Here is a 13102-nt window from a genome sequence, read left to right on the forward strand (position 1 = left end):
ATCATCTTGTTCATGTGAAATATGCTATTAACTTTATTTGAAAGGCATGGACAGCAATGGTATGATGACGGAGACAGTCACTGATCATACAAATGCTAATACTCTGAGATTCTTTGCCACCAAAATAGATAGCAAATGGATGTAATGTGGCCAGACTATTCTCCCAATGAAATCCTTGCACAGCATCTTCGACAACAAATGAATAATTCCCAGCAAAATACATCAACAAAATTAATTCATTTTCTGCAAGATTTCATTTCAGCTGCTTACAGTATGAAATTTAATATTTGTCACGAAGTGACTGCGTTTTAAAGTGGTAATTTTCAGAATCAGTGTCCCCATGAAATCTTCAGCAGTTCTCTGACATGTCTCCCATATGTGTCTGTCAGTAAGGACACATTGTTGGTATTGCACTGTTTCTTCAGGGTCATAGTCTCTACAAGTGTCTCTGAGAAAAGTCTCTACTTGTATTTTTCCTGAACATTCCTCACAACACTGCAGCATGCAATCTTTCGATTCCAAACTGAATGCAGTCTCCCCCCCCCCCCTCCTCTCTCTCTCTCTCTCTCTCTCTCTCTCTCTCTCAAAACCTTATAGTCATCTTGGATGGATGTTTCTGAAGCCAATATTAATTTGACATTTTAATGAATTGCACATACACATATTGAATGTGATCCAGAAGCACCAACTGTAGTACGCCATTTCAGCCTGAACTCTCAAAATTTTGAGAAGCTCAGTTGTTTTCCATATTGTTTACAATAAACAACGAACATTTCTTTCAGTTTTCAAAGGAGCAGATGTTTATGCATGTGAATCTTTTTCCTATTTATTTTTACTGCAACACAATCCTTTTAGCCTGAGCATAAACAAGAAAACTCATCTCCAAAAAAGTTAAGCCATTTTGTTTTACATCATTGAGCTTTTCCCTTTTCAGTTTGCATGTATTGTCAAAATCCCATCTTCTAGCTTTAGTTTCCTAGACATCTGCTCTATTTTAGTCAAAGCAGCAAATTCTTTAGCAGTTTTTTTCAATAGTCCAACTATTTGGGGGCCAAGGTTAAATTTTGAACTTTACTGCAATTTCTTGAAGCCTGCAGCTTAAGTTCTTCAATTAAGATATCCATATCTTTAAATTTTTGGCACTCTTCTGTTTGTATTTTAGCAATATCTACTTGGCTCACACCAGCAGCTGTGGCAATTACCTTTGTAATGGGTGTTCAAAACTTTGCACTTTATGTATCCTATTGAATCCCTTTTGCTGATCCGTTGAACTTTTAATGGTGACTCTCCAGGTGATGATAATGAAGTATTATCAGTGAATCAACAACATTCATGATTTCAGTGGATGGTGATTCCTGCTTATCCTGGTGGGATGATTCTTTTTTGGCCACTTCTTGTCTACATTTGGTACAAATTTTCTGACCAGGTTTAAAAACATTTGTCAGTAACTTCAATCTATCAGACACTGGAATGGTCACTGCTGTTAAAGCCTTCTTAGTTACACGTTTTTCTTTACCATATGGACTGCAGCAAGGCTTCTGCAGGAACTGAAATTTTGTCATCAACAAGGCATTATGGTAGGGACAAATTTGCGCATCTTCAGTAAAGTCAAGCCCAGACCTACTTGGTGACATTTTCTTAACTGATTGTAGTTTACTTTTTTCATAATACTTGTAGAATAGTGATGACTTAAGACAATCAGCTCCATCTGATCCACCAAAATAGCATGGAAGATTCGGTCTTGTTTGAATATAAAATATACAAATTAGGCCATCAAAACATATTGTTTTAATGCTTACCTTCAGCTACAACAGTGATTATTGAGTATTCAAATACTCTATACTCAACACTAAGACTGTACACTGTCAACACCAAAGATTACGCGTCACAGAAGACTGACATAGTAAAAGTTGGCAATGAAAGCAACAATTGAAAGTGGTATTTCAGCAATGTATCACTGCTGCGAGGACAGAGCCTTAAAAAAATATTATTGCTTTATAATGTCAATAGAAACTGAGTGACAATGCATATATGGACCACCACACATTGTAGGGTTAAAACAGTCTAAACAACTTAACATTCCATTATGATCATCTAGATTTTATGATCTCAAGAGCATTTTCTGAGGTTTTATTATATCTGTATTCTATACTGTCAAATAATGTAAAAACACTTATTAGTAGTTATATTCCCTAAACAGCAGGCAAATCTTATACTACTAAAAGATACTACAATTACACATTTTTTTATCTACAACTTCAAACTGTGTTAATTTTTCGTATTCACCGATAATCCATTCTCCCTCTTTTTCAATAGGTATTCTTACTCATCAATATGCAAGTCCAGAAATTAAAGCATGTTCTTTCCAGCTTTGGTAATAAAAGGAGGATTGAACAAGAGACAGTTGAGATATTGCCCCCCAAAAATTCCCTAAAATTTGCATGTAGAAAATTTTGGTCAACTTTGCAGATGCATACCGTATTTACTCGAATCTAAGACGCACCTGAAAAATGAGACTAAGTCAAGAAAAAAAAAAAAAAAAAAATTCCCGAATCTAAACCGCACCTGAAATTTGAGACTCGAAATTCAAGGGGAGAGAAAAGTTTTAGGGTGCACCTCCAAATCAAAACAAAGTTGGTCCATTGTAATATGAGAGACAATTTAGGTCGAATGAATGACGATACAGCTACTGTAGTTTGGTTCTAGTCTTAAGCTTAGCAGTTAAGCTTTACCAGGTAGCCATTGCTATGCGTCAGGCGCTCCGTCCGTGTTTATACGGGTAACCTTCCTTTTTCACGTGCTTCGTCTGGTTTGAATCGATTGCTTATTTTTCTTTGATCTGATAAATGCCATTCTCTTTGTTATAGGTGTTTACGTCACTCTAAGCTTAAAATGCATTATTGTACTGTGTTGTGCATTGTTTGTCACATTCTGATAATGTGTGTTTACGACCTGTCGCCGCTCGCGGCATCTCATTAGCGAAACAATGGCAAGAGACTGCTATTTGTTGTTACTTACACTGCTGCTTTCTTTGATAATGATAGACAAGAACCAAATAATAGACTGCAAATGATAGAAGATGTTCTGAACGAGAGTTTAGCTAAAATTTTTCTCCGTTTGAAAATCTTTGCATACGTCTCTTTTGTACATTACATTCTGCACAGAAATTAGAGTCATCTTAGATTTAAAAAGATCTAGTCTATTGCCGTGCTTCATTTCTGACTATCACCATTAGGCATAAGAATAATACGAATATAAACATGACATGATATGTATATTCTTCTGTGTTTGCTATTGTCTCACACTAGTTTCATAGTTTATTAGGCAGACAGGATTTAAATGAGAGAGCAGCAAACACGAAAGAATACATGGCAAAATGTTCATATTCGTATTATTCTTACGGTGAAGGGAATACGGCATGTGATTCACAATTCATAAAAGTTCCTATTAGTAACCATCTCTTCTCACAGGTAGGAAAAAATTCAGAACGTAGAATTGGCCATATTGATAAACATCCCAAACAGTCTTCCCAGTCGGATTTTCGTAGTACATTGAATTGCTGCTATATTCGAAGATGTACAATATACGGAATTTGTATTTACTTCGTTGGATAATGTATGAAAATGCAGTGGTTGAAACTCGGGGTGTGGTTTTTTTTTTTTTTTTTTTTTACTGACGCAGAGGTTTTGACGCCAGTATTTATCTTTGTGCCTGCAAAGCATGCCTGTGTAGCGCTACTTATATTTGACGACAGAAGTTAGTTGTGGCGGCACCTACCAACATTTTTCAGATAAGCTGCAGGCAGTTGTTTGGATTACAAAAACCGGAAAAAAACTGTGGCTTAGATTCGAGTAAATAGGGTATCTTTTCTTCTAGGCAGCCAATGTTAATTAAATAAGATCCACATACAAATATCATAGGTAGGAAGAACCCTCTGAAGTTTTGGTACAGTTGGTTCATATGAAAAGTAGCAGTGGTCGGTCAAACCTTGGCTCTCAGAAAAGCACGGCGACTTTTTTAGACACTTTAGAGGCTTTTAGCTATGTTTAGGTGTGGCTAAATCCCAAATTGTTGCCGTGGTGTGATTCTGCATAAAAAGCTGTCAATGTATGTTAAAGCAAATGACCAAATGTGTGCTACAACTTTTTTAAAAAAAGTCTAGTAAACTTGGCACATCCACACCTTCGTACATGATGCGAAAATAAGTAGCCTCTCTTTAAGAGCCCCTAAAAATTCAACCACTGAACATACTTGACTGGAATTGGTACATAACCATCAAACACCATATAGAACCTTCACATAAAACTTCATTAGATTTGGAGATGGTAGAGTGGGGACACTTTTTAATATTGGTCTCTTTGGCATGAAATGACCCTATTTTACAACTGGCTCACATTTAAAGCTTACACAAGTGTATATTTAATAAGGTGATGCAAGTTAACTTATTGTAACTTGGTCACACAGTGACTAAAATTTGCATAAGCAATACACATTATTTGCAACTGATTGCTGTACCCTTTACTACTTTGATTAAAATGAAAATGAATCTACAGAAACTGTAATTAAGGAAATCACACAGGGGTTAAGTTGGAAGGAGGGGGGGAGGATTTAATTTAATCAAGAATTACCCATTAAGGAACACAGCTGAGCCTCTTAAATCACACAAGGAACAACAAATACATGACAATCATAAATTCAAATAATTAACTGTATTCTCATTTTATTAGGAGTTACACTCATGTCAGCCACCATTAAACAGAGTGCTGATACAGCCAAATTAAATACCATATTTGGAATTTTCTTGAAAGAATGAAAATTATTGGCAATTACTGTTAAGGGCATTAACTTGCTTAAACGAGGAATGACTCAAAACAGCACAGATTTCTGATATCATTATTGTGTTGCCTGTAACCATTTCATTCCACACCGATGTGAACTATAAGGCAATTAGTTCATCAACTGATTATAGGGCATAACCTGTATCACTTCGGGGGGGAGGGGGGGGGGGGGAGTTACCTTCATAATCTCTGATGTTATTGAATTTAACACGTTAAAATTCAAGTGTAAGTAAGAAATACATATTTTTTTTCCTCCCGAGATACAGGCCTCCAAAGACGACACTGCGAACACCATTTTGAACATGCGAATTTCAGAAAAACTTTTAAAATGCTGTATCTTTGTAACAGTTCTAGATATTTTGTTCTAGTTTTTTTTATTTGAAAGATAATTGCTTTATGATTACAATGGTATCCTCCATTTGGACATATCTGTCAGCATCCTTTTACCGCCGCCTTTTGAATTTTTTTTATAATGTACAGATTTTTTTTTTTTTTTTTTTTCCAAAAATGCCAATCTATAAAAGTTAGATTTTCTTCTGTTGGTAAATACCATGTAGTACTGTATTCTCTGTAAAGGAGAGCTTCCACTTTTTAAGTTGGTCTGGTTTTATTTTAAAAACTTTCAAGGGTAATGTATGTCTTCACTGAAGTTGTTTCTTACTAATTTCTTTGTTAAAATGTTTATTTCTATAGTCTTTGTTGCAGTTATTTCTTTTCTATTTCATTGTTGCAGATATTTATTACACTTTGTTGTAGTTTCTTTGTCATGGTTGTTCATTGCGGATTTCTGTATTGTAGTTGTTTAGTGCTAATTTGTTTACTGAAGAGGCTTCTAAGAAATCTAAAACCATCCAGTGAGTTCTGTGTTTTCGTGAGGAATGCACCAGCTGACACAGTTGCAGTATGTTTTGTGAAAAAGATAGTTTGAAATGTCTTCTGACTGGGGCCACAGGAGAGTGAAGTGTGCTGACTATTTGCATACCCATACACGAGTGATGATCATTTTTTGTGTTCTTAATATTGACAGAATAACAACAATGATAGTATCTGTACAAGGTGAAGCCTCACATGCTGCAGATGATGTAGATTTTGCATCAACAGAAGGAGAGTTAAATACCCTGAATCACTCCACTACAGAGATAGGTGTTAGTCCTGTTAAGAAACCGTGGTCAGTGAAGTTGAGTCCTAAAGTCTAAGCATCAAGAAAGTGCAGAGAAATTACTAAAGCTCTGGATGAATACACTACAGCAAAACGGACCACACTCTTCAAAGAAGAAATTCCACCTTCACAAGAAAATGAAGCAAAGCATTCTTGCACCTATTGCGAGGAATTTTTCACAAATACCAATTCAGCTGTAATACTGTGCACCCTTTAGTGAAAAGTTGTAAGTTTTACCTATTATCCCAAAGATATTTTCCAAGAAAACAATTTTGGACCACATTCCGTCAGTATCAAAGTACATGGTGGACAAATCAAGAAATGGGAGGTCTGTAAAAAGTTTTTGGAAGACCAGATCCCTATTATGGTCATCCTGTAGAAGCAACTCAAGTTCAAATAGCGCAGTCATTTTATCTGGAAGATATATAGAACAGTTCTTGCCAGAGCGCCAATAAAGAAGACCTTATAACTGTAACAGCCGAAGGTCAAAAAGTTGTGAAAGTGAATAGGTACACAACTCGCAGTATTAAAGAAAATTTTGCAATTTGTAAGAGCAATTATACAACTTCACATACTGGAATATCAAAATTTTATTCACTACAACCTAAGTGGGTAGTTGCACACCCACCTCGAGATGTCTGTTTATGTGTGTATTGTGTGAATTTTGAACTTTGAGTGGTATCTTCAAAGAACTTACTTCAAAGAACTTACTGGAGCATGTGACATAACACCTTGCTTGGGCATGTGAAGTCATTAGTAGTCTGTGGCATAAACCGAGAGACTCGTTTGTTTCAAGAATGTGGTGACTTCCTTGGAAAGGGAGGACTGTCTTTACAGACAATTGGCCTGGAAGACGTAGCAGATAACTGCAGAAATTACATACATGCTATGGGAGGAAAATAAACAATTAAGAAAACTGATGCCTTTGACAGTTTCATTGATGAACTTTGTAAATGGTCAGTGAAAGCAGTAACACACCAGCATCTGAAGAAATTACAACAACACTTTGCAGAAGTGAAAGGGTGTGTACAAGCTGAAGAACTATATTTAGTGCTTCACTGTGATTTTGCATTCTCCCACATGAAGTACAAGGATATCATTGAAGTAATGACCAGGTTTCAATTTTTACAGGTGGGACATATTTTCAAACAAGACCACAAGTGTTGTAGTTATAAGTGATCATACAGGACATGACTCGGCACATGCTTTACTAGCAATGCGCAAAATTCTTCAACTGTAAACGGGCAGAGAAGATCATTATTTCTGATGGTGCTCCTAGTCATTTTAAAAATTTTTAACAGCTGTCTGAATTGAGTAAGTCACTTGCGCCAAATGACTGGATATACAGTGATACTGGTCACAGGAATAGGCCTTGTGATGGTGTAGGAGCCTAATTAAACATCATGCTACAAAATATAATATTTCTAGACCAAATACAGCTGCGATTGAGAATGCTGAGAATTTTATGAGAGTCGTAAAATCTTACACATCCAGAGCCCTCATTCTTTTGTCCAAAGAGGAAATCGAAGAATTCCGTGAGCGGAAGAAAGAAGAATGGTCCAAACAAACTACTCTTGTGAATGAAATTCAGAAGACAAATTTTTGGACTCAACGTAATGGGAGAACCTCATATTGCATGCACTTTAAAGAGGAAGAAAGAAGAAATTTTGTTAGTTCAGTCAACATCTCAGAGACAGCAGGATAATATTCAGATTCACAACCTGAGAAGAGGGATGTTTGTGGCATGTGTGTGTGTGTGACTGGTGGATTGCAGAGATTATAGACACTAGTTATGACTTAAATGATATTGTAGTGAACTTCATCTACCATATGGACCAACTGCTGGATATAGGTTTTCAGTTGAAGGACAGCAGCAATGCCATCAGTGCTCACTTCCTGTTCACAATGGTTTGAAGATTTTAAGTGCTCCAGTTCCTATTGGTTCAACACGAAGGCATCACTTTATATCAAAGGAAGATGCTGAAGCAGTGGAATATATTTTTAGTTAATTGACTGGCTAAACAGAGTGCACAGAAGTTGTATAAATTGAAACCTTTAAGTCTTTGGACCTTGCCCATACATTTGGAACCATTTAAAATGCTTGAAAAATGAGTCTCTTCCTCATCTTTCAAAACTAAAGCTATGTTAAATAAGGCTAGGCTTTGATTTTTATGAACCTGTTATGTGATGATAAAACTGGTTTTATGCATGGTAAAAAGTTCAATTGTTATGTTCAGCTTAGGAAAGCGGAAGCTCTCCTTTTCAGGGAATGTAGAACTATATGAAACTAATCAACAGAAAAAAAAAATTTACGGATTGGCATTTTTGAAAAAAAAAAAAAAATGTTTTCCATAAATTGTAAAAAGTTCAGAATGCTATAGTAAAAGAACTTTGACAGGTAAGTCCAAATGGAGGATTTCTTTGTAATCATAAAGCAATTACCTTTCGAATAAAAGAAGTCCCCCCCCCCCCAAAAAAAAAACTAGAACTGTGTCAGAGAAACAACATTTTAAGGGTCGACAGAAGCGTCCGATCCCACGCGTCGGCTTTGACCCGTGACGTAAGGGTGTTGTCGTGTGTGATGTCATGACAGTGCGGAGTTTGGTTTGAGTGTGGCTGTCTCCAGTTCTGTTTTATCTTATTTTATTTACTTTTCTGATCTGTTCGTTCTATCTCGTGAGGTTTTTTTTTTTTTTTTTTTTAAATTTAAAAACACTTATTACTTATTTTAATTATCTGTTTCCTCAAATTTCTGTTTTAGTTTATTATATTTATTTTTCTGATCTGTTCGTTCTATCCCGTGAGATTTCTTTTTAAAAAAGACAAAAAACACTAATCAGATACTGAAGCATCTTTATCTTCTACGGGTTGCAGGGGTTATGACCCCTGGGGAGGTGGGTGGGTATTCATACATGGCTGTCTTCACTTACACGTTGTGGCTACGCAAGGCGCCTAAATTTGTTTATATTTAGTTTGCCCCCCACCCAAAACACCCCATTTCCCGCACTAGTCCCGTTAGTGTCATTAGGCTTCTTGTGGAAAGTGTGTGTGTTTGTTTTTGTTTCCGCCATATTTGTGACGTCATGGGTCAAAGCAGACGGGTGGGATCGGACGCTTCCGTATTTCCCATTTTAAAATTTTTTCCAAAATATGCATTTTCAAAATGGCATGTGCAGTGTCATCTTTGGAGGGCTTTATCTTTGAGCAGAAATTTTTTTGGAAAAAAGTGTGTTCCTTACTTAGTCCTTTAATGTAACATATGCTAAATTCAATAACATCTGAGACTATGAAGGTAATTTTTTTTTCCTAGCCTGCCTGAATTGATATGGACTATGCCATAGGCAATAGTATCATGTGTAAAATAAGTCAATCTAGAAATTCCTTTTGTAATGAAACTTCACGCCACATTTATACAAAATTTCGTCCTCATGATGACTAGTTGCAAAAGCCTTGATCCACGGTGACCACAAATAAGCAGAAAAATCATTTTCAATTTAGGCACCTGATACACGCCAGTGTGTTGACACCTCCAATGTTCATTGCACAGGATCCACATATGCCTTCCCGGCATGATCTCCTGAATGTCAATGTTGGGTCAATGTCATTTTTTATTTTTATTAGACCATCCAGCACCATCGGACCACACCTGAAATTAAAATTCCAAAAAGGGCATAGTATGAAAAACATAACTTAGCGATAGAACTAGTAAATAGAATGTTAAATATGGATTGTTTTATTTATTTGTATTCTTATTTTGCTTTACAATTTTTGTGAGCATGTGCTTTAAGCATTCACTGGGTCAGTATTTCCTTCTGTCATCTCATTATCTCTAGACAACTCAGTTTACTTCAAAGGATTGCTAATATTCCCCAGAGCATATGTGAAATACACACAAAACATGACAAGTTACGAAACAATGTGTTGCTTTGAGTTATTATTATGAGAACAATAAAAAGAGGTAACTATGCTGGACCTGATTTTTTTTTTTTTAGGCTGACACCTCCCAAAGGTCTAGGATCGCATGGTGTATTGGTGGGCAACATGTGGAGATCCCAGTAAAGTGACTTTTTATAATGCAGTTGACTGTGAATGCCAATGATTTTCAAGTGGTTACTAAGCTCTTTTGTTCCTGACCACTGACAGCCACTGGGAGCACTTACACTGGTTTACACCACAGTAGCTACAGTTCAATTTTGAAGTTCTTTTATCTTTGTAAGTTATTTAACTCTTTTCTCATCATTTCTGTTATTTCGTGTGATATCAATGCTCCACACTTTCTTGTTCTCCATAATTGTAATGTCTGGTATATTGTGTACCAAAAGCCGACCCGTCGAAAGTCCCGTAGTAATTTGACCTTTTTGTTTTCGGCAATGTTTTCTAGATTATGGACCCACCAGTTCTTTGCCACCGGAAGATCATACTTTTGTCATAAGCAAGCTCCAGTAGATCTTTCGTGCCACTGCTTATAGTCAGTCTTGGTGATCACTTTGCAGCAGTTCAAGATGTGGTCAATTGTTTCCTCAGCTATTATTTATTTATTTATGATTCAACATCAAAACCATGACATACAATAAAATAAAAAAATAGAACTTCTGCTCTCGGAGCATTACATCATCCAATGCCAAGTGGAATATAGGTCTACCATATTTGCTGTAATTACATTATGGGGATCAAATAACATTTTCTGTTATCCTGTGTGTTATTTATTACTACTATTTAAAATTATATATTAATTCTCTAGTCCCTGAACTTGCCAATTATAAACAACCAACTGAAGACATGGATGGAAAAATGGGTTAACCCTCAAATGTAAAACCTTAGATATAAGTGTTGCAATCAGTTTCTAGGTACAGGAACTACTAAAATTGACAGTCTCACCCCTAAGTGATATTTAGTCACGAGACCAAGCTAATTTTTATAGTTCCCTCATCCAGCAACAGATGGCAACACTTAGGCCTATCTCTTCAGTTTTTGTACTTGACTGTTAGCCCATTTTTCCGGACACGTCAATTGTATACACCCCATAACTCACTGTGCCTCAAAACGAAGACCAATGGGTAATGCCGAATTTGTTCTTACGTGTTGAGATCCACATCATATTCTTGCATTGTAGGTTTTTCTGTGGGCTTATCAGGATTCCATCGATACACTAAAAATTTTTTGATCCTTGGTTGCACCTTAGTCTCTGCAGCAACAGCAGCTGCTGCTGCTGCTTGCTGCTTTGTGGCACTATGAAGCCTCCGTACCTACAACAGATCAAAGGGCTTATGACATCATCTATCGAAGTTCATTACTTACATAACTTAAGTGCCAACACTCAGATTAGGAACTAACAACATTGAACTCTTTAATGACTGAGCTGATAATATCACTCTACACACTATACAAGAGGTTATTCTGAATAAACAGAAATATTCAATACGTCTCGTCGGCTCTGACCAATGACATAGGACACAAGGAACAAATGGTGTAAAAAACATGGTGACTGTAACATGATATCGGTGACTATTTTTTCAAACAGGTTAGCTCTGGAGCTAACTGTGTTCTATCTAACCTGATGCAAACCTCAGGCAATCCTATGTCTGTCACCATAACCATGATTATTATTATTATTATTATTATTATTATTATTTCCGCCAACTCGCAACCGACAAGTGCTGTCACCTTCCAACCTAACCTAGATCTGAGGCCAACAGAGCTATCTGTCACCACAACAAGATTTTTTTTTTCTTCCCACAATCGTTGGCTTCGCTGGCTGACAGTAATACTGTGAATATACACAGGTAAGCCATTAACAATACACCGCTGATCAACTCCGACGACTCGTATTGCCTATTCCTCTTGACCCGTTATTACCAACATCTGTCTTTCGCATCAAGCACGCAAACTAGTGATGGATGACCTTAGAGCTACAGCATATCGTCATATATATATATATATATATATATATATATATATATATATATATAAGAGTATTTTTATTTTTCTCTCTCTCACTGTCAAAAATACGAAGAACTGTTACTGCTTATGCGTAATTGTTATTTAAAATAAGATGAATCTAATGCCAAATCATAAGCCTATTAATTATTTCTGATAATATGAATCTAATGCCAAATCAAGTGCCTGCTAACAATGCATTTCTCAGTGTTTGCCATTTAAATACCAAATCACCTTAAGAAAGTAGTGGGTTACATAATACTATCGCGTAACTGTTATAAAAAGTCATGCATTAGAAGCGTAGTTTTTAACGTCATTTAGTCAGGCCGATTCTCGGAGTGACACCATATAATCAGAATTATTACAGGTCAACTTACATTCCCAAAAGTTCCTCTGCATAGCCGCATAATTGTCGCTTCACCTGCCATTCCGAATCGCGCAGCTATTACTTCCAGAGATAATACTTTGACGTGAACGAAGTCTTTCGGTACACTATTGCCAACTCAACGTTTCACAGTTCAGAAAAAAATAAAAATGAAAATAGCAGGCACTCAAACCAGGTTAAACTAGAAACTGGCCATTCTCTTTTAGCGGACAACACGACTGAGCTACTCAGACAGAACTCATAAGCAAAGACGGTATATCCAAGCAGCAGATGCTCACAGTTATACTACGGCCCCGGCGCTGTCACGGGCCCAACAGCCACACTAGGGCTTTTTCGAAAAAAAAAATTAATTCTTTTGAATTGAAAATAACGAACTACAGGTACTGATAGTTGTGTTCGCATGATTGTGCAGCATTTTGGAGCACCGGAAGCAATATATTAACGACATAAAATTTTAGACATGTATCAACGAATCCAAGATACAGTATTAGTAGTGACCTGGATAAAATAGGAGCAGAAACTGAACACACAAATGTGGGATTTGTGAAGGTCTTTCAGCACCATGATCAGCCCTTGGTAAACACTGCCATAAGGCATGTTAACACTGAGCTGAACAGGATGCTCCAGACACCGGCGAAATCTCAAATAAGTGTTGTTCCAGTAAATGCTATTGATAGGTGGGGATACACTACACATGCCCTGCACCTGAATGGGATAGGGAAAAGTAAGTCATGTTCTCTATTAGTAGAACCTCTAAGGGGGTCCACAGTCACACAAGGGGTG

The 13102-nt window shown here is 36.7% G+C and overlaps 1 protein-coding gene across 1 annotated transcript in view; it reads right to left on the reverse strand.

Moving 5' to 3' along the window:
* The window catches only part of LOC124802896 (succinate dehydrogenase [ubiquinone] iron-sulfur subunit, mitochondrial), a 35775-nt gene extending 23310 nt beyond the window's left edge, over positions 1-12465 (reverse strand). The window contains exons 1-3 of the mRNA XM_047263958.1: positions 12312-12465; positions 11077-11243; positions 9500-9643 (exon numbers count right to left, since the gene is read on the reverse strand). Of these exons, the coding sequence (XP_047119914.1) occupies positions 9500-9643; positions 11077-11243; positions 12312-12362 (362 nt within the window). The 5' untranslated portion in view covers positions 12363-12465. The remainder of the gene's footprint in view (positions 1-9499; positions 9644-11076; positions 11244-12311) is intronic.
* Between the last annotated feature and the right edge of the window lie 637 nt (positions 12466-13102).

This window comes from Schistocerca piceifrons, chromosome 6 (assembly GCF_021461385.2).
Source record: "Schistocerca piceifrons isolate TAMUIC-IGC-003096 chromosome 6, iqSchPice1.1, whole genome shotgun sequence".
NCBI classification, from domain to species: domain Eukaryota; kingdom Metazoa; phylum Arthropoda; class Insecta; order Orthoptera; family Acrididae; genus Schistocerca; species Schistocerca piceifrons.